Raw genomic sequence first — 25,732 nt, 5'->3', positions numbered from 1 at the left:
AGTTTGGTGTTCTAATGTTGCACTGACAATTCAGCTCTTTGTTTGCTGTGGAGATCTGCAAGTGTTAAAATGAATTCTTGGAGGGGGGGGGGGTGGAATGTAAGACATGAATAACGGTGTGTAAAATTGGATTAAAATAACTCAGCATCATAGTGTGTTCTCTTCCTCGTGTCTTCTCTCAGTCCTCATCTTTAACCAGTAACCTGAGAGAAGAACAAAAAAGATCCAAGCAAGAGCTATCTCCGTCTGATTTTCTATTACCACCTTTAAATGGGCCCCAGCAAGTGAGCATCCACCCTCCCAATTACCATCACGTCAATACTAATATCCAGGTAAAACCTCCACATCCACCGCTGCTACCTGATTTTCATATCTACAGCCCGGTCAATAATCTCCTCATCATCTCCTTCATTACGAGGCCCCCATCAGACAAATGCCCATCAATGGCTCATACAGCGGCCTGATGGCAGAGCTTGATAGGGGTCAGAGTGGACTGTGAACCGCTTGTACATAGGCAATGAGTTAGGATGTGCGTGTGCTGGGATGGATTATAAAGCAATACCAGGGAGGTTAAGGCGACCAACGTTGCTATTAATCAGTTTCAAGATTGAATCAAAATGCTAGAAGAAAGAAATGATTAGGTGACTGTTTTAGACACGTTTCACGTTAGATAGAATGTTCAGTGTAATAGCCCTCCATAATATAATGAAAACACTACCAAAGGACACCAAAGGAGGGCGTTTTGCAACTCAATTAGTGTGTCATATCATCAGAGTGCATGTGTTGTTAGGGGGTGGAACACGCTGTACATACTGATATTTGACTGGCGATCACCCAGGCAGGAAAGCAGGCTCTGTGTTTTATGGGTACAATTAAGCAAAAAAATCATGACATGAGGATAAGTCTACTAAGTCTGCCAGAGCTCGACCGAATGCTATTTTGAAGTGTGAGCATCTGTGCCAAGTGACCGACTCTTAAATCGAAAATGACGTACACAATCTGGGATAAAAGACTAAGATAGTGCTTTTAGAGAGCTTGCTTTTTTGGCTGCAGCCAGAAAGATTTTTATCTGTGCTGAAAAATAGATGGTCAGAATTGAATTGGACACAAAAACATCAAAGTTCACTTGAGAATGCACTTTTGTGAGCATTAAGGAACCATTTACAGCATCGTCAAGTTTGATTTTCACATTAAGCAGTAATAACGGAGATGTGTGCCAGATCTTTTTTTGCTGAACTGTGTAGTCATATGTATTAATATTCTCCTTGGATCTTTGAACAAAATAGTCAACCATCACAAGATACAAGTGCGGTTGAGGTAAACCAAGGCACTGTAAGTCTACTCTCTCTGTTCTATGAAAACCCAGAGCCTTTGATTAAGTAGATCCTTCACTCGGGGCTCGGTTGAATTATTTAAGCCTCGCCCAGGGTGCATTATGAAATTAGCTGCTGAGAGTTGGTGAGCCACTGCGAAGCTCCGCAGTGTAAATCTGCAGTGAAGAGCCCATCCTGCATTTGACCCCACTGACACACCATAAAGACCCCATAAAGAGACTGCTGGCCGTGCTGTTTTAGCCCGGTAGACCACCGGCAAAGTAGAAGGTCATGTTGTTCAGGTGAACCATTATGAATATGGGGTAGTAGCAAATAATCTGGTTCAGCAATTAGGAAAATTGCTAACTTGGTGCATTTTATCCCTCAGAATGTCTATGGCAACTATTTGGATTGGCTTGTACTGGAATGTCAACTATGCTTGATATCTGTGGATGTTCAACAGATATGTTGTCCATTGCTTAGCCCACTGTGCCACTGGCAGAATCAGCTTGGCACTAACCATTTCAGGTGTGCCAAATGGGTGTACAGGGAGAGGTATGACCTTGCTGGGGCAGCACTCCAGGTTCTCCTTTTGTGTGTGTGTGTGTGTGTGTGTGTGTGTGTGTGTGTGTGTGTGTGTGTGTGTGTGTGTGTGTGTGTGTGTGTGTGTGTGTGTGCGCGCAGGAGCCATTGTTTGCTTTGCCAGGGCAGTTGTTTAGTAGCGGGCACACAGAGCTGCGGCAGTGCACTGACACTTTGATGAATCGATGGTCACTGTACTGTACTACGGCAGGACAGCAAGCCCTCAGAGCGGAGGAAGGAGACAGCGAGAGACCAAAGGAGAGTGAGAGAATGAGGGCGACAGGGGCAGACAGACACAAAGTAGACCGACTGGCTGACTGAATGTATGGACATGTAGACGTGACGTGAGGAATAACAGAGGCAAAGGTGTGCTGAGGGACAAACTAGGCGGAATAAAAAATAGCAGCAGAAATGCAAAGAGAGGAAGGAATGAAAGTGTGCAAAAAAGTAAATGTCACAAGGTCAACAAGAGGAGGAGCTACAGTCAATGTGATTAAATGAGAAAGAGGAAGACTTTTTGTTAACCTATTTTCTACCCGTCCTTGCCAATTACCCAGGCTACAGTGTCTCTCAATGGGAGGAATGGGATTTTCGATCTTGGCGAACATAATCCCAACATCACATTCAAATATTACCATAAAGACACAAACAATACTTGAAATACAAAACTGCAAATCTGCTCTCTGGATTCCCATATTTTTTTCTGTTTCTTTATCCTTCCCCTCATCTGTCTGGTCTCCTCATCTACGATTCAAGTTTGCCTTTGGACAAAGATGCAGAGACCATCATGTTCTTGCAGTCAATAATAGAGGTGCTTTACGTCTCGTGTTGTCCACAGCGCATAAGGAATACAACTGAAGAAAGCAAATCTTATTGTTTCATGTTTGAGAAAGGCCTTCTGGAATTCCAACATTTCTAAGCACAGCACAGCACAGTGTGTCTATGACATTGTCAACAGCTTGGAAACTAAAGAAAATATTACAATGATAAGTCAATGCAACAGGAAATTACTGTGAAATTGTTCCAATTGTAGCCATGGCATATGCTTAATATATAAAAGGAAACCACAGTCACAAGAAACCTGCACTCACCCATTAAATTGGACCATAAACTACCTATTCCAAGTCTCCCCATCATATAGCTAAAAAACAGAGTTCAGCTCTTTCCTTATTCTCAAGAGAAACCATAAAGCCTCCATACGTGTGGTCTATCAGGGGCTATAGCCATGCAAAATGAGCATCCCATCGGAGAAAACACTGAATAATTTCCAACCAAATAAGTGCATCCTTTGAGTTTTATCGAGTAACAAAGCTATCAACTATCACATATAACCTACCCCATGAGTAAACTTCAAACAACCAAATGTTGTGTGTGTGTGTGTGTGTGTGTGTGTGTGTGTGTGTGTGTGTGTGTGTGTGTGTGTGTGTGTGTGTGTGTCTGTGTACCAGTAACTGCCTCCCTGCTGGGAAGATAAACCCTTCCGCCCCATAGATCCTCTCAGCACCACTATTTGTCACTTGACGTGTCAGCGCCTATGCGCGCCTTGACCGCATCATATCCAAATTAACCTCTAGATGGCCACCATTAAAATGGAAATGGATGAGTTCAGCGATCCCGCTTGCCTCCATACATTAGGCTAATGTCTGGGCCAGGACGACACCGTCTGCCATTACAGACAAGCCAAATGCAGTGGAAGGCACTTGCGATAGGCTTGCTTCCACTTAGCCCACTGGGCTGAATGGTAAATGCGGTTTCCTTAAAAGGGCAGAAAAATGAAGCTTGCATTTCCATAATGGTGCACAATCGAATGGCTTGGAATGGCCTCCTGCTGCATGAATGTGTGAAGAAAAAGAGTGATCTGTGTAAACACATACAGAGAAGACATTCAAGCAAACACAATTGTGAATGCATTTGCCACATCTCTTGCTCTCTCAGGCTCTTGCATTTCGTTTAATGGTCTGTTGAATACTATGGCAACACATAGTTAGAACATTGTCACAGTAACATCGCTGGAGGGTGAAATGCGTGGAAAATAAACAGCACCCACGTGCAAAAATTTAGCCAAAGATTGAAGCATCGAAGAAAGCAACTGCATGATAGCACATAGAAGAGGCGTGCATGCAGAAATGCACATTTGCACGAGCAAGTACACATTTCTGACTGTTGTCAAGGCTGGCAAAAAAGGCACAATGGAGCATGTGTTCTCTCAGACAGGGAGGAAGAGAAGGGAGGAGCCAGGCAGTTCCTTCCAGCTGGGTCATATTAAACCAGCAGTATCATCAATCCAGCCAAAACGACCTGCAACCCAGCCACCCACCCAAAAAAAAAGAAAACACCCACGCACTTTCACACAATTTCAGCCCATCCCTAAAACTACACAAGCATTTTACCCAGTTCAAACACTGATTCAACAGAGCTTCAATAGAGATGCTATTGTTTGTGAGTTCTTCATCATGCTATTTTCCTTATTATCTCCTCTTTTTATCAATACATTTAAATAACCCTATGATACCTTAGTGTTGCTGTGAACAACACAGCTCCTCAGCAGCCCACGCACCAAGGCTTCAAGATGATCGATAAAAAATAGCCCATTCAGGGTCAAAGGCATGTTACGGTTGATGTTCTACTCTCTCAGACAGACCCCTGTCTTTGTGGGGGAGCTTATTCAGCACTGATATAAATGGGGCTCCCACACAAAACACAGTGAGGCTAGATGCCGGGAGAAAGGTTTATATGTGTGTTTGTCAGTGAGTTTTTATGTTTGTGTGTGTGCACACATTTTGATTTGTGATGGAGCTACAGTGCAGCACTTGAACGCAGGCCTGCTTCCTAGTACTCAGCCATGCCCCTTTCTCTCTCTCTCTCTCCCTCTCGGCTCTAGTCTCCCCTCACCTGGAAACACTCTCGCTATGATCCACATACTCTGTAAGTCAGGTTAGACTGTGATGGGGAGATAAGCCACTAAAAAGGTATGTTTGGATTTTTGGAATGATTTTAAGCGATTTGTGATTACATTACTACATGTGATTTTGCCATTATTATTCAAAGCTCTTCTGGTCAAAAGTCAAGTTTTTTATAGGGTGTTGCTGGTAGATCTTGCAATGTGCCTGCAGAACGAGTGTGGCCTTCCTTGCATATATATATATATATAGTGTAAACCAGTTCAAAGAGCGTCCTTCACTGCTTTTGTCACAAAAGCTGTATGTTGTTCCCATGACAACAAGAAAGCAGGAGAACGCGTATGAAGACCAATCCTTTTCTCATTATTTTTGTATTTTTAAATATTATTTGTTATTGCTTGAGACCGCCTTTACACTTAATCTCACGCATACACACACCCCCACACAGGCAAGCACACAGTACATCTAAATGTGCACAAACACACATGCATGCCTCAAATCATTTCAATTTTCTCTTCCATTCTCCCTAGTACTTATGGGAAGAAGCACACTTGTGTGTGACGCAGTGAAGGTCAATTATCACCAATTTTCATTCAGTTCACATCTGACAGCTGGGCTCTTTGAGTTAGGTTGGATTGAACCTATGCTTTGCACTTAAATTGCAACAGAAACCTGTGAAAAATACACTTTCTGGACTCTAACAGATCAATAGCATCAACAGGAGGTGGGGTAATGCAATTATGGATGTGTTAAATGTATGAGATCATCCTGGACAAGCATGTTGATGTGTGTTAGTGAGTGGATATTCATGAACATTTGTTCCTCTCTGAGCAGTTTATGTTGAAACCCGAGAGGAAGCGCTGATCCAAAGGTCAGGCTATGACCGTCCCAGAAGGATGATTCCATCTACCACTGAGAGATGGATGAGCAGCAGCTGATCAATCAGCCTCACCTTAACTTACTGTAGTACACTTTAACCTTTCAACTCAGAACCTAACTGCCCCCCAGGAAGGCTCAAGTGTCAACTGTAGACCACTATCATAATGAATGGGCTGCATGCATCACTCTCAAATGGATGAGAATTTATTTTAAAGGAATTAAGTATCTGCAAATTGCATTTCCACACTGCTGACAGCATTAGATTGGGAACTTCTGCATTGGCAGTGTACTGTATGTGTTTTTTCTTTTTTAAAGATTATTTTGGGGGGATTTTCCCTTTATTTGAAAGTGGATAGACATGAAAGGGGGAGAGAGATGGGGGATGACACGCAGCAAAGGGCAGCAGGTCGGATTCGAACCTGCACCGCTGCAGGACTCAGCCAACATGGGGCGAACGCTCCAGTGTATGTGTAAATTAAAGTCAGTGTTGTTGTGTTTTCCCAAATTTTAAGATTGTGCAAAAAAAAAACAGACACATTTTGTCAGCGTGTCAGATTGCCAACCATGTCTATGGCTTCAACATTGAATAATTTTTCCTAACGTACTTCATTTCAGGCACAAGGTTGTAGGTCTCCATGGCAGCAAAACACGTTATGTTATCATGAGCCAGCAGGCAACTGCTGTAATTTTTGGTTAAACTGGTTTGGACAACAGGTACTTTAAGAGTGATTAAGATCCTAGCCACGTCAGCCACAACATTGTTAGGTTCAAAATTTGAACTAACTTAAAAGAAACAGAAACACAATAGCCACTAATCGCTCCAATAAAAGAGAACATCAGCTTTTGTGAATATGTTAACATCTGGACCAATACCTTTGTAAAATTGTATTAAAAAAAGAAATCGGGCCATTAAAGCACAAGTAAATATGGTTTAGATCCTCACAAGTGAAGGAATGCAAGACACACACAAACACACTCACTGCCAGATGATGACTCTGCCTCTTTCCGAGAAAAAGACCACTGACAGATTACCTATACGTTGAATAGAGAAAGGAGCTATACAGGAAAGGACAAAAGACAAGGACAAGATACCTCCTGCCCAGGATCTAATCTTCAATCTGTGGGATCACTGATATGTGATAAGAACAGTGTAAATCAGGAAGCTAAAGAAACCCCTGCCTGAGCTTTGTGTCTATACAAGACAGACATGTGCATCTACATCTGTCTCTCACTTTGTGGGGATTTACAGTAGCTTGAACGAATACCCATGTCTGATAATAACGGGAAGACGAGAATCTGAATCAAGATTGAGACTTCTGTGTTATAGCTTTTCTCTCACTCATGGCTCAGGGAGATGTAAGCCCTGGATTTCTATATATAACTATTTATTTATTGTTTTGATTTATTTTCACCTGTAGTTATCCAGGGAAGATTGACTGAGCATGTATGTTCTTTTCCTGACATGTCTTGGCTCGCAGCACGGCTGTAAAAGTAGCAGCACATATTACGGTAACATATGGGAGCTGCCCAGTACAATTTTTATGGTCATTTTTTAAATGGGAAATATGGGTAGGAAAATGAAAGCCACTTTCTTCTTAAGAATCATTGCTAACATCTCCTTGAGCAAGGCACTTTGCCATAACTCCTCCATCCACCATTCAATGTCTTTAATGGAGCTGAGCTGCTAAAATTCTAACAGAAGGGCTCACAGGAGTATGTTAAGCACAGGCACTGCCAGAATAATGCTAGATTTATATTGCCTGGATAAGCAAAGCAGCCAAAATATAGATTTAATAATTTAACCCCATGCTCAGGGACATACTGAAAGTGATATTTGAAGGAAATTAGTATTTCTCATTCGTTTGCTACCAGGTTTTCTCTGCTTGTGTCAAACTTCAGCTATTGACTTTACAACCAGGGACCCCAGATATATAAATGTCTCGGTTTGAATGTGTATACATCATATCTAAATATTTAATGAAAGCTAGCTATTTTACTATGGCTACAAACCTAATAGTTTAATACATGAAATAGCAGAGGAAGCAATTGCATTGTATTGAGAATTAATTGGATGTTCCTCATCATCTCATTAAGTGGGTGTTTGGTATTTTAAGCCCCCAACGTCTCCTTCCAGGCAGCGCTGCCTGGAAGGCACTAGGATTAGGCAATGGTTAGGGTTAAGGTTAGGGTTAAGGTTAGGTGCCTTGAAGTCGACGGTGGCAGCGCTGCCTTGAAGTCGATGTTGGGGGCTTAAAACACCATTGAGCCATTAAGTGCCACTTTAATCAACAAATTCTGTAAATGTAAACATCTGGCTATAAGTTAATAAGGTCTAATGGTTTGTGGTTGTGAGTTTGTGTGTGTGTGTGTGTGTGTGTGTGTGTGTGTGTGTGTGTGTGTGTGTGCGTGTGTGCGTGAGAGAGAGAGTCACTGTATGGCTCTGATCAGTGTGACGAAGCACAATGACAGAGCTCTGGCCATCTGGAGACAGATGACAGTGTGAATCACCAGAGAGGAGGATGGAGGAAAAAAGGGCAGATGGCAGGATGGATGGGAGGGAGGTAGGGAGGATAGAAGGAGAAGGTACAAGAGAGAGACAGAGAGAAGAGCTGGATGCCCCATCAGCAGGTGGGTAAAATAAGGATGCACGAGGACGAAGCATTTTCAGCGTATGAAATGCGCGCACACACACGCCCTTTCTCTCAGTGGTCCTTTCTGAGCTAGCTAATGACCTGCTTGTCAACACTTTAGTCTAATCATCTTGGAGTGAATGGGCCTGGCAGCTCTCAGATTTATCCAAAAACACACACAGACACACATTACTTACACGCTGTTGTTGAAATAGGAATCTGCTTGATGCCTGATAAGAAAATGAGCCGTTCAGATAGATAATTTACTAAAGAGAGGAAAATCACCCAGCACTCAAAAGGCACAGAAACATAGGGCTTGGATTATCTCTCAGCTGGTGTAAGATTATCACCCCTCTACTCCAACACTCTCCTCTCTGCCTCTCATATCCCCTCACAGTAGAGTCTGTCCTGCTGTTTTGCCGTTTCCCCTCCCTGTGCCACCACTTTATGGTCTACATATTTATCTTGACCACCACTCTCCTTTACACCCCACAGCCCTTGCTCCTTTTCACTCAAGTAGGAAAAGTAACAACATGGCAATACACATCTACTCTGCATTCCAGACATGTCTCTGTTTTGAGTAAATAAATAATGTCATCTGTTTCTCAGCTTCCATCCCATCCTGTATTGCTCAATGGTGAATGTAGAGAGCAGATGGGATGCAACAGAGCATGCAGGTAGTGGAGGATGTTAAGAGTTGCAGGCAGACAGCTGGAAGAGAAGTGAGAAACAAAAGGGAAGTGAGATGCCAATATAGTCATCATGAAAACACATATGGGACACATAAGACACAATGTGTTTGCTACACTGATAAGACTTACAGGGAGTGATGTGATCAAGTGTGTTCGCAAGACCACTAAACACAACTCTGGTTTAGCTTCCACATATCTAAGCCAACATCTATCAAACAGGCAACACTGTGTTTCCATGATGGTGGTTTGCAACATGGGGTTTGGGATCCACATGGATCCTTGAGTGAGGATCCTGATTAGTTAACAGCAAAAAGCAGGAATTTTGCTGTAATTAACTACATACTAGGGCTGAAATTTGAGATTATTTTCATTATCAATCAATCTGTCGATTCTTTTCTCAATGAATCGTTTGGTCCATAAAAATCACAATTTCCAAGAGCACACACTGACATCTTCAAATTGCTTGTTTAGTCCAATAAACAGTCCAAAGTCCAAGATATAATTAATATCACACAGAAAAACAAAGAAAAAAGCTTAAAATAGGTCATGTTTGGCAAGTTTTCAAAATGAATTACGGTAATCAAAACAGTTTCCAATTAATTTTCTCTCAGTCGACTATTCATTTTAGCTCTACATATGTCAACGAGATAATGCATGAATATGGCTGCTCTTTGTCTAGAAGTCAGTTAGTTACTCAATTCAGTACAAACCCAACAGCAGAAACATGATGATATGATCTTGTCAAATAGGGGTTTGAAGTCTGTGTGTAATTGAGGGTTCAAAGCCATGAAAACATTGGAGAAATCCCAATTCATAGAGCCAGCTAGCCCTCTACTGAGGAGCAGCTGCTGCTGAGGCTGTTGGCTGAGGGAGCTGTCCGTGGCGCTGAAGAGAACTTCAGCTCAGCGGCAGATTCAGCTGCGCCTGTCGCTGTACAGGGTGCTTTAAGTCTCACTCTACTGTGAGTTTTTAGTTAAACTAATATATTCCACTCTCATCTCTTATTTTATTCTGAGGCAAAGTGAAGATCATTTATTACTAAATGTGTTTCCAAATAGGTGTTTCCAATTAAAATTGTATCAGTTAGAGGTCTTCGGCCTTTTTGTGAGCCTGAAGGTTTTTCAAATGAAAGTGGGAGTTTGTCATTTTTTTTGTATTCGTGGAACTTCAAAAACGACTTCCAAATCATGTTTTTCTCCTCTTACTCTCTGCTCACCCCCTAGACGTTTACACACACACACACACACACACACACACACACACACACACACACACACACACACACACACACACACACACACACACACACACAGTCTCTTTCTTCAGGAGCCTCATGACTCTGCGAATACGAACAAATGTCATGAAGTAAAAAAGATAAAAGGAAAGGGGCATCGAGCCCTCCAGTCCTCATAACATTACTGCAAGTTGCATCATGAGCATAACGCGGTGCCTTTGTATTAAGGAGAGCTGAGAGAGGAGAGGACGACGAAGCGTGATCTTGCGTGTAAATGGACATGCTGAGCGACTGTCTCATGCGCCGCTGACGAATGATCTCATACCGGCCGAGCTGGCGTGGGGAGCCGAAACAGGCACCAGATAGGCAAGACACGTCATCTTCAATCTGCCTCCTGCATCCTCCTCTTCTCTGCCGCCGGCCTTCGCATTCTCTCCTCTGTACGATTAAATGAATAGAGGTTGATTACCGTTTATTGAGCGACGAGTCCTCTGGGACAAACTGGTTTTGATCCCATGGAGACAGCGCGCTGCTCTTCAATACCTCTATTAAAAACCTTTTACACCTCTCTATCTTTGTCTGTATGGCCGTTGGGAATTGTAATTGGGTGACAACGGAGGCTAAAATTGACTGAGACTGATTGACAAATTAAGACAGTATTAAAGCATTAGTATACATCTGAGACACTGGTGCTTATCGAACACAGCCTGGAAATGAAGAAACTTTTCATTTGGCCAACATGCAGCATTACACGTGTATATCATTTGGCCACTGTTGGTCATGAATTGGCAATAAGTCTTGCTTTGGTTTGAAAAGTACGTGGGCAGACAAATGCCATGAACCCCGGGTCTTCTCTTCCCTCTCCGCTCCGCCTCTCAGCATATAGCGTGAGGCTCTGGTGCCGCTCAATGGGAGGATGGGGCAATTGCTGGTGGCTGCAGCAGCGCCGAGGGACGCGCCAGACCACCTCAGCGCCGGCGCGTGGTATTCAAACATATTTATTGACACAGTTTAAAGTAAACGTTGTTACAGAGGGCACGATAGATAGTCCAACCTTTCTTGCTCTTTGTAAATACGTGCAATAACTTAGAGTCGCTTTACTGGCTCCAAAAGTAGACTCAAACGGCGAGAGAGCGGGCAATAAAAAGCTCCCCGGACGCAAATAAAACATGAAGCCACCTACGAATATAGCCGCAATGAGATTTACTCCACATGAAAGTCGAGAGAGATTTGTCAGCATCGAGCTGTGTGTGTGATAAACCTACATCTCACCGAACCCATCTGGGTGGTTGATGACACAAGTTTGCTCAAAAGTGGGTGACAAGTGGGAGGTATTTAGTGGGAGAAATGAGGGATGACGTTTCTGTAAAATAGTAATGATCAAGCTCAAACGACGCTTTTACATAGCTTAGGTGATGCTGAAAATGTGCCCACTCACTCGTGGATTGTGTGCTGTCCGACTGCAGGTATGAGTGGGCGAACAACACACAGAGCCATGACTCACTGTCAAATTCATATTGTGGCCGTGGCAGTATTCTTGGCTTTTGCTAAAAATAGTGCCCATTCTGTGCCAAGGCAGTGATAAAACGGTTGGCTTTCTTTGCCAAAGGACCTGTTTGGGATGGCAAAAAAAGCATTGCAGCTCTTCCCCCGAAAGCCTCGGCTCTAAATAACGCCACAGACTTTTCGTTATGAATGTCCACGGAAAGAAAAATGAGAAAATCATGGATCAGTAACTGAGTCTCTCCTTTTAAAAACACATTATGTTGTGAAGACGTGAAAGTAAATTACTGGTAATGAAAATCTGTTGAATGCCCAGCTCCGGTTGCAAGATTTCCATTTGCAATTCATCAAGAACAGAAAACCCAGAGTCCGTTAATTAGCTCCCCCCCCCCCACACACACACACACAGAGAAAGACAGAGGGAACGAATGTTTTTTATTGATGTTTACTTGGGCAAGTGGAGAATATTATAGGAGCTGAGCTGCAAAACAGAGAAGCACATAGAAAGACCATCACCCCCCCTCCCACACACACACACACACACACACACACACACACACACACACACACGCACACACACACACACTCTCTAGGACTCTGAACAGCATTATAATCAGCCGCCTGCTTGACCACCTCAACGATTTCCTTATGCCAGAAGCACATGCTGCACACAGTCAACGTTTGTAAAACCTCCTTTGTAAGAAGCAGCAATCACACAAGATGTGTATTTAATCACCCCTACAGCTCATTTAATCCACCCTCATTTCCTCAGAAAACACTAACACAGTCCTTTAAATAAGCGCATCAACAGAGTCAAGGATAGACAGAGGCTCACTTGCTATTTCAGAGGATCCGCTGTCACCAAAATAGCCACCCAACCAGCCACCTCTCCTCTATTAATAACTTTGGGTGCTACAACAGCGACATCTCAGCAAGGTTCATCCTAAATGCGCCTTTAGTATGAGTGTGTGCGTGTGTGTTGCTGATTAGCATTCAGTCAGGGATCGTGTAGTTTGGGCGGTGGAGTGGGGTAAGCCTGCTGCATTTTGCATGTCTTCAGAGGTACAGATGGGGACTTACCCTTTACCGAGGCGGCAAGTAGCCCCATATATAAGAACAGCACCCGGCTCCAATGGTGCGCCTGCACTCCCGCCTTCATTAGAGCAAAAATCCGTATTCCGTCCCCTTTCCTGCATGCGCATTCCGGTCTCCTCACAAGTCCCGTTGCTCCGTCCCGGTTTGAAGCGGCGGTCATGGCAGGGCTTTTTCTCTGGTCTGGCAGGCACGATAGTTCTCAGATGGTCAAAGAAGGGTGATTCACTCGGTGTCGGTGCTGAGAAAAATCCCAATGCATGGAGGAGGCTCGGATCTCGCAGCTGGACTGAACCATGTCATGCGGACACCGAGGGGTTCAGAGTCTCTGTCTGAGAAGATAGATTTCACACTTAAAGGGGAAAAAGGAGGGAAGGCAAACCCAGGGGGAGTCGTGATTCAAGTGGTCACTGATCTACCCCGCACGCGTAAAAAAAAAAAAAAGAAATCACGAAAATCCCTCGTCCGCTCCACAGATGTAATTGATATTACAAGACACGCGTCAGGAAAAAAAAAAACAGGAGATCCCTCCTTCAGTTTGTCCCGCAGCACTTGTTTGTCCTCTTTATTTTATCTCCATTAAACAACACTGGCGGTGGCGATAATCCACGTTTAAACTCGTCTTTAGACCGAGATTCAAATGAACGAACGGCGAATGATGGAGAGCCACAGATGTTATCCGGTTTCCAAGAAAAATCGCCTCGTTTTAGAAGTTCTCGACCAACGTAGTCAGTAGTCAGTGATCTGACTGTATAGTACAGAGAGAAATATGCAGTATGTAGGCTATGTAGCTATTCCCAGTATCGCAGCACTTGGCCACAGCGTCGCCTCGGGTCTGTGCGACGCCAAGAATCAGACTGCAGACCTACTCCTTCTCTGCGCGTCTCTCTCTCTCTCTCTCTCTCTCTCTCTCTCTCTCTCTCTCTCTCTCTCTCTCTGTCTCTCTCTCTCGCTCTCTCTGTCTCTCTCTCTCTCATTTTCAAACATTTTGAGATAGCCTACATCTAACTCCATCTACTACTGATTAAGGTAATCTCATCACTAAACTTTTTAAAGATATAAACTGTTATTTTTGTATCAGATAAATATTCCTTTATGATGATAACAATAATAATAATAATAATAATAATAATAATAATAATAATAATAATAGTATATGACGCATAAAATCCACCTTGTTCTAATTTGTTATGTTAAGATTTAGGGGTCCACAACGAGGCCATTGTCTTCATCTATCAAGACCAATCATCGGATTGCCCGGCAGTTTAACATAGATGTCCACTTCCTGCTCACTAAACGTGAAATTGATGCTTAACAGGCTGGAACCCTCGACAGTAAATTTGAATGACATTTCCACTTTTGCATATGACCGGTGTAATTAGTTTTCCGCAATGCGCCGTGCGTGGAAACAGTCGCGATAATGAAATGCGCGTTGGCCTTCAACCCCATACATATAAGATGGAGATCATAAATATTCCTCCCGCAACATTAAATTCAACTTTGCCAATAACACTGGGCTGCTCCTGCCGCTCCTGATCAGGTTGTTCTGGGACATGGATTCAACTTTTGAATCATGTGAGTTACTGAGTGATTTACGCTGGTAAAGGAACCCAGCATCTAGGCTAATGTCTAGTATAGGTCTACACGTAATGCTCATTCCTTCATTCATGCATTCATTCATTCACTATGTAAGGAAATAATTGGAGAGAGGAACTGGGACTGATTATTCTCGAGTTCCAACCGGTTGCTATGACAGCGTGCCAAGATCGCACGCGATAATGTTTCCTTTCAAAAAGTTGGTTCATAAATAAACATTTGAACGCTGTGACCAGAGTGGCAAGCTCATGGACAAGCCCGTGCGTGTGAACGTCAGAGAGAAAATGATGCAACCAAAACAGCTCGTGAGTGCATTTGCGCCTTTTCCGCGCGGCACCTGGATTCATCCGCACGTGCCGAATGACCACTTTGATCGTGTCTGCAAAAACATCTGGAGAAGAGCCAGGAAGGCCACGGAGGTGCTGGGCAGAGATCGAAGTTCACCTGAGACACCGCAGAATAAAGACTGCACGGCCCCAGACAACAAACCAAACCAGTAAGGCTGAGCTAAGCTGGAAACCACTAACGTGTCTCAAAACGAGTCTATGAAAGGAAGTTCACAGTGAACTGACTGTCGCGTTGTATACCTTTTACAGTACAGTTTGTCTCAAATTATATGCTAGCTATGTGCAGGCTTACAAAGTCTATAATGTTAAATGATGCTGCATCATTTTGTTCTTAAGTGTGGTGTCATCTCATTTCCCTTTCCAGGAATGTGGTAGCTACAGTGTTCGAACTATACCGTGGCCTTCGGGGGAGCCCACTTTTTTCCCACGCGGGAGGGGGTCGTGCGCTTGCAACTTACAATGACTTACAAAGATACATAACAGCTACAAGTGTATGCACTACAGGATTTACCCTGTTATACTTTATCAACAGGAATAGATAGGGCAAACAGCCAGCCACAAATATATAAACAAAGCATCAGGCTGTTTTTGAGATTTCACATGAACAACGGTTAAAGTTACTCAGGCTACCGAAGAATACCAGAACTCCTCCGTTCAATTAGACCTTAGCGACGCACCCCAAGCTCCCATCCTTAACAAACAGCCATGTATATGGGCTCTTCCAGTCTCTCCACTGCCGGCTGTTCAAATTTAACAGGAGAGAGGAGCGAGAGGGGTTAGGATCATCTTCAGCCAGAGAGGACATTATTTCTTCAGCTTCTTCTTGCGTTGTCACCCCGGTGGGAGGTGTGCTAACAGGGCTTGCAGCAGGTGAATTAGTCGTGTTATTAACGTCATCGCTACACAGTTTCTTAGTAAAACCAAAATTAATTAAACTGCCTTGTTTTCTTTTTGCCATGGCTATATGATGCTTACTGCAGAATGGATTTCAAGGACTTTGCGCACCGATTAATGGCCTCCAATGTTTATATTTTTTCTACGAATCTTTGAGTTAACACGTACTAAACATGAGTTGGATTTGCACCGCAGCGCCGCCACGCCTTGATGCTCATAACAAGAATAACATGTATAGTTTTCTTTATTGAAGTGAATTGGGTTTAAATCACCATCACGCATGAATTATATTTTTGCAGTTTTACACATTATAATCCACGATGATCACATTACACAAAACTGAAATTGCACGTCAAAATGACACATTGTCAATATTTTTAGAGACCCCCCAAAATTTCACAAATCACGTTTTCAGGGGAGCCCATGTCTTATTAAGGGGAGCCGAGCTCCCCCTAGCTCCCCCGTAGTTCGCACCCTGGGTAGCTAGGCTACTCAGAATATCTGATTATGGAAGTTAATACTCTAATAGCCAGAAGGAGAATATAGTGACTTTAGGATAAAGCCAAATTATCCCATATTTTCACTATTATTCATAGAGATTTAGTGTCTTTGTAGGAACAATTGAAATAATCAAATGATTGTGGATGGATTTAATAATGATCATTGTGCCGGTTTCTAAATTAATAATTAATTACATTAAATTAGTAAAAGTTAGAAGAGGCTTTGTGTTACCAGGTTGTGAAAATGGTGGTGGTGTTTATTCTCTATATTTTATTTTTTATGCACTTTTAAGGCAAGGCAGCTTTATTTGTATAGCACATTTCAGCAACAAGGCAATTCAAAGTGTTAAATATAAAACATTAAAGATCAGTATAAATGGAATCCATTAATACATGCACATCAGTTTCTCACTCTTAAATAAGCCATCATGTCTGCAGTCCAAAAAAAATAAATAAATATATATATATGAATAAATATTATTTACAAAATGGCTTGTGGTCCATTGTAGAGGTTATCCTGAAATGTTTGACCTGTAGCTTCTTTACAAGCTGTTTTGTTGTCAGCCATGCCTGCAGTGTCATTTTAAAAATTCATAACATGATTTGCCTAAATTGGATAGGTCGATGAAAAATGGATGGATGAATGGATTGATGAGAAGTTGAGGCCTATTTCTAACCCTGGACTCAACATTGCAGTGTAGATCAGGTGGGCTGCTGTGCGGTCATAGACCCACTGTATAATGTTAATGTACACCATCTGCTCACCGACCGCCCCAGAGCTTCCATGACGTCTCCGTCATCATAAGCATCCCAGGTCCCACCGGACCGTCTGTTCCGCATCGTGGCTTGACAGTAGACAGCATGGTGACTAAAGCGTAGCCTCATTAAAAAGTCATGGTTTAAGGCGGGTGCCACACCACACACACAGGATGGAGCCACGGACCCAATGATTCATGTTTTTCGAGGCCAAACATTGGGTTCAACCAAAAGGTTTATTCTTAAAATATGATAAATAAAGCAAAAACTCCTCCAGTGCCTCCAATTAAACCTATTTGGAGCATGTTCATGATACAAGTGACCTTTTCTTCATACTACATGAACACCACAGTGATTCAATTCTAAAATAAATCTCACCCGCTTCTAAAACTCAAAAAAACTGTATTTGAGATGTGAAATTATCTGACACCGCTATGAGACATTTCACTTTCTTTATGAAAAGATTGCATGAGCAGGCTGACCTTGTAGCTGTAGGTCTGTCTCGTATTAAAGATGCCTTAACCCCGCCACACTCCCACACCACTCTGTGTCTCTCTCCAGGTCTAGGGCTGAGGAGCAGCAGAAAGAGACGGATGATTTGGGTCTGAGCACATATGAGAAGGACAAGCAGCAATGCCACACTGCCTTCACCCTTCCTTGCCCTTATCTCTCGGGCCGCAGACATCCCCATGTTGCCAAGCTTGCACGGGTACTGATCCCTGTGATGGAAAAAGAGATGAAACGAAATGAGGAGGAGGCAAAGGGGAAGAGAAATTTGGTGAGCATGATGACTTTGCAGGCTAACTCTTTCTGTGTTGGTTGACTGTAGCCTAGTTAGCCTCTACTTTTGAAACCAAAAATATCAGAATGTTATCATTAACGCTGTTCTATTAAAAACCTTATAATTAAGTGATTAAGCAATATTTTCTGTTGTTAATTCACTGTCATGTCAGGATGAAGATGTGTCAGATAAACAAAAGATTTGGGTCCCCCAATCCAGCAGCAGAAGAGACAAACCTCATCCTCTGGCGACAAATCCTGTCTGCTCTGCCACTGAGGACCACACCCCACACCTGCAGGTTGAGGAAGATCCTCCACTTCCTTCTAAACTACCTAGGGATACATGTGAAAGCGAGGATGAGACAAATATAAGTAGCAGTTCTGACTGTGATTCTAGCGAGGATGACGATTGTGTAACTCTACCTGGGGTGCGAAGGTGTGCCACTGATAGCAGTGATGGTGTCTCAGAGAGTGAAAACAAACAGGACTCCCCATCTTATAGCACAGAGAAGGACTTTCCTCCACTATCTACCATCAAGGCTGGCATTCTACCATTTCCCACAGAGCCTCCAGCCTTGGGGAAGATGCATAGCCAGTGGGAGATTCCCCTTTTATTCCACCCACATAACATCCCCACTGCCACTTTGGCAGGCTGTGTGACCGCCCATACGCAGGCTCTTGTCCAAGGCAAAGCAGAAGCACCTCAGGCAAACTTAAAAAACAGCGCACCACCAGTAGCCGAGACACAGCAAGAGACTTATGACCTACTGGCTGACTTCCCGGCTCTGCAGCCCCCAAAGAAACCTTTAGCATTGGGTGTGTTGCGTAACGGGAATCCCAAGACCAAAGGCGCAAGGGTGAAAAGAGGGCTTACTCACTCACAAAATCAACGCCAAGAGAGTGGGGCTTCCCATCAGAGGAGGAAGGAAAATGTGCCCCACGAGGTCTCCTCCATCTGTGCAGGAGATCAGAAATCTGTGCTGGACCTTCACACGTTTGGCTCGACCAGCCAACGCAACTCTCCCACCATCAGCTGTGAGGAACTGAAGGCCAACAACCAGCCGCCTCTTAGAGGTAATATATCTGCCATGTGTCTCTGCCTCGCCGTGCTCTTCATATGCTCTCCTTCTATCAGTTGGTATAAATAATCTGATTATCATTAATATCATTTTATGCCATTCGTAACACCCTCTGGAGCTACAAATGCACAAACTCACACAAACTGACCCTGTCTGAGAATCTAGTATTGATATTAATGACACTGTCATACTCGGCTAATTAAAGGCAGGAGAGAGGCAGCAGCACCTGTCCCAGGCAGAAACGCTGGCTATCAGAAGTTGCTGAGCGCAAATGTTTGTCCAGCTCAGAAAAGTTTTACCCTTTTTTCTCAAAACTCATTTAATGAACCTCTTTTGTTTCTGCCACGTAGCAGGCGGCTTAGCTTCTACTTTGTTTACTTTTCTGAACTTGAGACCTACTTCTTGAATCGAAGCTGTGTCGACAGCAAAACAGCCAAATCAGAGCAACCTTATTCAATGAGGGGGCAGCGCTCTGTGACGCTTGTAACACCCGACAAGTCTGCCCACCCACATGCAAACGCACACATACATGCAAACGTTGGGTCCCTCTCTGTGTAGGTGTTAACACGCTGTGACTCCGCAAGGGCGTTGCAGAGAAGTACTTCCTCAGTTGCATGACGCAGTGGCAAAGTGAATTTCGTTTATTGCTGTTTTTTTCCCCCCACAGGTGCCTTCCAGGCCCGTTGGGAGGCACTGGTTATGATTAGGGTTAGGATTAAGGTTAAGGTTAAGGTTAAGGTTAGGGTTAGGGTTAGGTGCCTTGAAGGCAGCGGTCGCAGCGCTGCCTGGAAGGAGCAGTTGGGGGCAAAAAACACCATTGAGCGTGAATTACACGGTTAGCCTTCCATACTGGCTGTTGGAACACACCCAGTATGTGGAAACAGATATTAATAAGTCAACAGCAACTCAAGTATTCTTGTATGTTGTTGCAGTATGGCTTGTACAGTACATACAGTAATATAGTCTCCTACACACTTTGCAGTGGGGTCTCTCATTTGCTACTAACTATTTATGAATAAATATCAAGTGTAATTTAGGCATATTTCATCCTAGCATAATAGAATATACATAACATTATACAATTCAGTTATATTTAGCTCTGTTTGAATTCCTTTCTGCTTTTTAACAGGTGCACGACTGCACCCGAAGCCAGCTCTGCTCTGCTCAATAAATGTGCATATGTGATACAAACTGTTGGCACTCCTCCAGCAGTTTGCAGTCAGTGGTGATATGATAGAATTGACTCTTTGATAGCATAGCACTGTTGATTCAGTAGCACTTTGTTGATCCCCTGGGTGGGGGGCTGCTTACAATTCCTTTGCAGCATAATACAATAACACAATGCTATTAAGCTTTCCATCTGCATCACACTTAACATTAAACAGGCCAGACAAGATAATGTGCATGTGAAATGGGTATACTGCTAATCCTTGCCCCCTTGCTGTGCATATTGCAGTTGCAGGTACAGATGGCGTGGATAATATCAATGCCAGGTCCTGGGCTAGCGCTGCCAGGGCAGGCATGAAGCAAGCAGCTGCCCCCCAGGAGAAAGCCAGACCTTGTACCTTTCAGCAGATAGTTCCCATTAACAGAGCCAAAGGTAAGTTTATACCTTGGCGTCTTTAGCCTATGTGTGTATTTGTTGGAGGTTGTGTGTGCAGGGGAGATGAGTATTATGTTCCACGGTGGGCCACATGAAGAATTCATCATGATCATCACTGGCTGAGCGCATTCATTTTGCAACACCAGCTAAGCTGATGACGACAGCATGTCCTCTTGCCCTTTATGCACTGTGCTTCAATGGTTCTGTGTGTAGCATTTTAAAACATTAATATATCATTGTCAAATTAATTGTAATATTTCGGTGCATTTACCGCATGCAAATGAGGATGCGGTCGAGATGATTGGTGGTCTCCATCTCACACCAGTGGTATCATTACTGTTTGTGACATCAATTAATCTGTGCCTTTTATCAAGCTCAACACGGAACACTAACGGATCTCTGGCACAGTATAGTCTGATATTGATATTAATAATAAAGTGAGATTTAAACAACACAGACAAGTAATCTAGTCAGTTTTAAAGCAGATATGTATAGAAGAGGTTATGCTTTATATTATTGCATACTTTTTACCTATACCCTCTGCTTTCTTTACTGAGCTGTTCCCAAACCCAGGTTCTAACATGTATTTGCGACTGGAAAATATTCAAACTTTCAGTGAACTGTCTGTCTGTGTGTAATATAATGATAACTTTGCTTTCAAGCCTTCCCACTTATCAAATATAGCTTGACAGCACAGAGCTTGTAAAATACTTTGGTGATGTATGTGTACAGTCAGCCTGTCAAAAGTTGTTTTCAAATTTGCCAGATCAGATTTGCAAATCAGATTTTAATATCACCTAAATTGAATGATCCAGTCAGTTGCCTCTCTTGAGAAGTTGCTTCTCAGATACTGTATGTTTACAGTTAAAAGCCTTAATTGAGAAGGGACCATGCAGTGCAGTGAGCATGGGCATTTTCTGTGTGAATTTCTGATTTGTGGCTTGCATGTTTGAATGTGTTGCAGTAGAAGACAAGTCAACAAGATGTTTAGAAGTTGCAGTGACGTAACCACCGTAGAAACTACGCAAGTTCTTCTGTGCAGTTTGCTCTAGTTAAATGCGTGCAAATCCCTACGATTGTTGGAGTGAACTACTGATCTTCAATGGCCAACTACAGGACTTAATTTGTATTTCATTGTGTATCAGTAGTAACTACTGTAAAGAACTGTATTACAAACACAAAACAATTATTCTCCTTTTCTTTCTGCAATCCTTTACTTCTTTTGTCCTTTCACAGCTGGATATTCTGCCACTCAGAACTTCCCCAACAAAGTGACTCCTTCCCATCAGGCAGCCCCTCCTATGTGTCATGGCCCTCGACCTCGCAACCCAAGTCTGTTTGTTAGACCTGGTTACTCTCCCACTCATCAGGTGAATACATTATTGAGATTTTAACTAATTATCAAACACACACTTGTATCTGTAAGCCAATGTGTGCAGTGTCACAGTGCTACTTTATATGACTGTCCATGTCAGATTGTATGTTTGCCTCTTGTATTCGACACATGTATTGCATTTGATAAAGCCTACCACTGAGCAGTTATAATGGCTACATCTGGATTTCAATAGCTTACTGATTATATGCAGTTTTAATAGTATTCAGAATTCAGATCTTAAAACTGGAATCAAGCAGGAGATCTACTTTGAAGTGGATGTAACTTTGCACTGACCTCCGCTATCACTGCACTACTTATCCTGTATTGTTGCTTCATTACACACCATTTACAGCTGATCAAAGGCTCACTGAAATATCTTTTACACCTAGTTCTCAGTCCAACAATAGCTATTGTTGCTACCCAGCTCTCATGTTCCATCTTTACTCTAACTGCACCATAGAAACACCACAGGAAAAGACCAATCCCACTTTTGTAGTGTTAAAATATCTATAAAAAATGTTGTTGCTGTTGCAGATAGCACATTTAGGATATTCACCAAGTACATTTCTAGCCTTTTCCAATTCTTAATTGCTTCCATGGAGGTAGGACTGCTGTGCATATACAGTATGTGTTTGTTTGTCTTTGACCAATACATCTCCTGTCCTTTATCATTAGGCCAAACTGTGCGTGTGAAATACCTGTGAATGTATCATCTCTCGGACAGCCCTGAAAACTATTCTGCCATCTACCCAGGAGGATGTTGGTTGACAAAGTAACAGCAAATTAATAAATTCTGTTTTTGTTCTCGATTGAAGAATGCTGGTTTTGATTACTTCATAACAAACAGCTGGCAGTCCTCTCAGGGCTCATGAGTTCAACGAGGCAAAGTGATACTTACAGGCATGTATTCAGCGGGATATCAGGAAGTTTAAAGTACCTCCTCAGCCAATTACAATGAGCAGTCAGAACAGTGATCTGTACTGTATTTCGCTAACATGTACTCAATCAAGCCTGAAAGACCAGTTAAACTCTTGGCATTTCAATTCTGATGCCAGGAAAACATTTTAAAATTCAGTCTATTAAAAGCCTATTTAACTTTGTAGCAGCTAGGTGTAAACATGTAATTACAAGTAACAAGTATACCGCAGGAGCCATCTACTATACAATGACTAAGCACAGCTAAGCACTGTATGAGCAAACAAATAAATCGGTTATAATGTATGCCACTGCAATGAAGGTTATGCTTTTGCGGCATTCAACAATGGTGAGTCTAAAAAAGCGAGGAAGAGGGTTGCTGGGTATGGGTTGACACCTGAACCACTTCTACCATCATAGAGGTGCCTGTCAATCTGCTGATAATCTTCATATTGTTTTTATGCATTTTTAAAATCACAACTCGCATTATGATTTGGCTTGCTCTCCGTCTGTTTGTATCCCAACCCATAGTAGAAATGGGGCTTATTGATCTCTATTAAAATGGAGCACATATTGAAATGCCAAACACGAATAGTTCGACATTTTGAGAAACACATTTATTTGGTTTCTCGCCGACAATTAGATGAGAAGATTGCTACCACTCTCATGTCTGTATGCTCAACATGTAGCGAGAGCCAACAGTTTGTTATCTTATCTTAGCTCAGCTTAGCATATAACCTGAATTTGTTGTGAGGTTAAAAAATACAACGTCTTAATTAGTGAGCTTTAGAGGTGCAGGTGGGGAGATTTTGTTTCACCTTTGGACAGAGCCTGGCTAATTGTTTTCCCCTGTTTCCAGTCTTTATGCTAAGCTAAGCTAACCATCTGCTGGCTCTAGATAGACATTTGGCTCTAGACCAGGGGTCTTTAATGTTTTTTAAGCCAAGGACCCTTTAACTGAGAGAGACACACCAGGGACCCTCTACTAAATATTATGTATAAAATTAAGTTGCATATAAAACTGGGCCTACAATAACCTGTAGAGCAGCCTAAAGCCTTTGTACTTACATTTTTAGTGCATAGAATACTAAGTAATTAAAATAATAATAGTTGGCATGGTTTTATTAATCATGTTTTAATGTTAAACATACATGAGGCACAGTGAATCCTTAGAATTTACTGTATCTGTGGATGATAACCTTAGTGACTACCTTACCTGTAGGCCAGTTAGCCTAGCATTAATGTGTTTTTTTCACAAATATGTTGATTTATATCTGCTAATAATATGTTGGATTCATGTTAACCCTTGGGTTGACTTAGGATCACATTGACCCGTTTTCAATTTTTGTTTTTTATCAGAAAATATGGGACGTAGAAATAAGCGCTGAAAATGCGTAGAAGAAAAATTTAACGTTGGAAAAAGCAAAAACTGTGAAAAAAAGGCGTCAAAAAACTTAAAAACTTAAAAAGAAACATTAATTTGGTGCCCCCCCTGCACTAACCCAGTGGACCCCCTGTTAAAGATCTCTGCTCTAGACATTTTGAGCATACAGACATGAGAGTGTTTTCGACTTACTCATCTAACTTGCAGCAAGACAGTAAACACGCATTTTTCAGAACTATTCTTTTAAGGACTTGTTTATGGGGTCTCTTACAACGTTTGCATTGGGCAGTTTGGAAGATGTTTTTTGAAACTTCATCCAACACCACTCTGCTCAGTTTCCCAACATTACGTCTGTTAACACACAGCAAACTGGTTTTTTAAGGGAGCGCTTTGGAAGTTTGCCCCTTAAAAGTTCTTTCTGCAAAAATGCTGTGCACTTTCCTGCTGTTCTTTTAACTTTATTTAGGTTTTTGTTTTGATTCAGTGGGGCGTTTGCAGTGTCAGGTAAGCACAATATTTTCTCCCCTCCATGTAAAAACAGATTATATATTTTTTACATGTCCATCTTTCCTCTTTCTCAATCTCTCCTCGCCCTGACCTATTTAAATTTGGGTTGCACTTTCTTTTACCATGTGCGGTGGTGTCAGTGACAGCAAGGCCTACTGCACTCTGAGGTTTGCCCCTTTGGCTTCAGCACTTCCAATCCAGCAGGATAATTACTGAAACTGCAATGCACATTCCCCCTGGGTGGAAGTGGCAATATGGGGGTCTCTTGGTGTCAGCCGAGAAATGAGATGCAAGAAGGCAAGACTGGGTAAGATAGAGGGGGGGAGAGAGAGAGATTGTAAAATGTGTGATGGGGATGGAGAGAGACATTATAAAAGTTTTTAGGTTTTTTTTTTGGCAGAAAAACAGCTGATGCACAGATGCAAGTAAATGTTTATAGAGAGTGTGAAAAAGTTATGAGAACTATTTCAGTCACTTTAAAATATGTCTGTCTTTGTTTCTCTTCATCTCTCTCTCTCACTCACACACACACACACACACACACACACACACACACACACACACACACACACACACACACACACACACACACACACACACACACACACACACACACACACACACACACACACACGCTCACCATAACCTAAATATTCTGCTATTAAAGTTTAACAGGAAAGACAGAAAGGGTAGGACAAAAATCAGATAAGTAGAAGCTACATGTAAAGAGCTTTGTATCAAGTGTAGGAGTATGGATGAGAATGTGTGATCCTAACTATTTGGGTTTCTCTTAAAAAACACCAATGCCTCTCAGGTAGAACCAAGGTCTTATATGCCCACCTTCTGAATTCTGAGTGTTTTTTTTCTCCCAGCCGCTCACTCAGCCACCCTAACCCTTGTTTATCATTGATTTAAACCTCTTCTGTCTCAGTAATCACATCCAGGATATTAGATACTGCCTCTAAGAGAGAGCAATTAAGTGAAGCTCCTTTTATTGTGTCAGGGAGTTGGCATACCTAGGCTGGCAGTTGGGTGCCACAGCATACAAAAAAAAAAACAGAGCAACAAATTGACAATTAAAAATGTTCGACTCTTGGCAGACAGAGAAAAAGAAGTGCATGGCCAAATTGCTTGGTTTAGCAGCCTGAGCGATGGTCTGTTGCAAATGTGA

At 42.5% G+C, this 25,732-nt stretch overlaps 2 protein-coding genes across 2 annotated transcripts in view; one reads left to right on the top strand and one right to left on the bottom strand.

Moving 5' to 3' along the window:
- The window catches only part of csmd2 (CUB and Sushi multiple domains 2), a 268,962-nt gene extending 255,289 nt beyond the window's left edge, over positions 1-13,673 (bottom strand). The window contains exon 1 of the mRNA XM_039820466.1: positions 12,814-13,673. Coding sequence (XP_039676400.1) covers positions 12,814-12,988 — 175 coding nt within the window. The 5' untranslated portion in view covers positions 12,989-13,673. The remainder of the gene's footprint in view (positions 1-12,813) is intronic.
- Positions 13,674-14,667: 994 nt separating this feature from the next.
- LOC120571496 lies at positions 14,668-22,696 on the top strand. The gene is made up of 6 exons (XM_039820467.1): positions 14,668-14,917; positions 17,480-17,696; positions 17,872-18,772; positions 20,234-20,377; positions 21,617-21,750; positions 22,431-22,696. Exons 1-6 carry the CDS (start codon positions 14,670-14,672, stop codon positions 22,446-22,448), a joined length of 1,662 nt encoding a protein of 553 aa, XP_039676401.1. The 5' UTR covers positions 14,668-14,669; the 3' UTR covers positions 22,449-22,696.
- The last annotated feature ends 3,036 nt before the right edge of the window (positions 22,697-25,732 follow it).

Source organism: Perca fluviatilis, chromosome 13 (assembly GCF_010015445.1).
Source record: "Perca fluviatilis chromosome 13, GENO_Pfluv_1.0, whole genome shotgun sequence".
Lineage (NCBI taxonomy): Eukaryota > Metazoa > Chordata > Actinopteri > Perciformes > Percidae > Perca > Perca fluviatilis.
This window is presented reverse-complemented; position numbering and strand designations above follow the sequence as displayed.

Bases quoted from the DNA above. Each gene is read 5' to 3' on its own strand.
- LOC120571496 (XM_039820467.1), top strand. From the start codon at position 14,670: ATGGACAAGCCCGTGCGTGTGAACGTCAGAGAGAAAATGATGCAACCA. The intron at 14,918-17,479 runs GTAAGGCTGAGC...GTCTCTCTCCAG, and splicing joins CCAGACAACAAACCAAACCA to GTCTAGGGCTGAGGAGCAGC. The intron at 17,697-17,871 runs GTGAGCATGATG...CTGTCATGTCAG, and splicing joins CAAAGGGGAAGAGAAATTTG to GATGAAGATGTGTCAGATAA.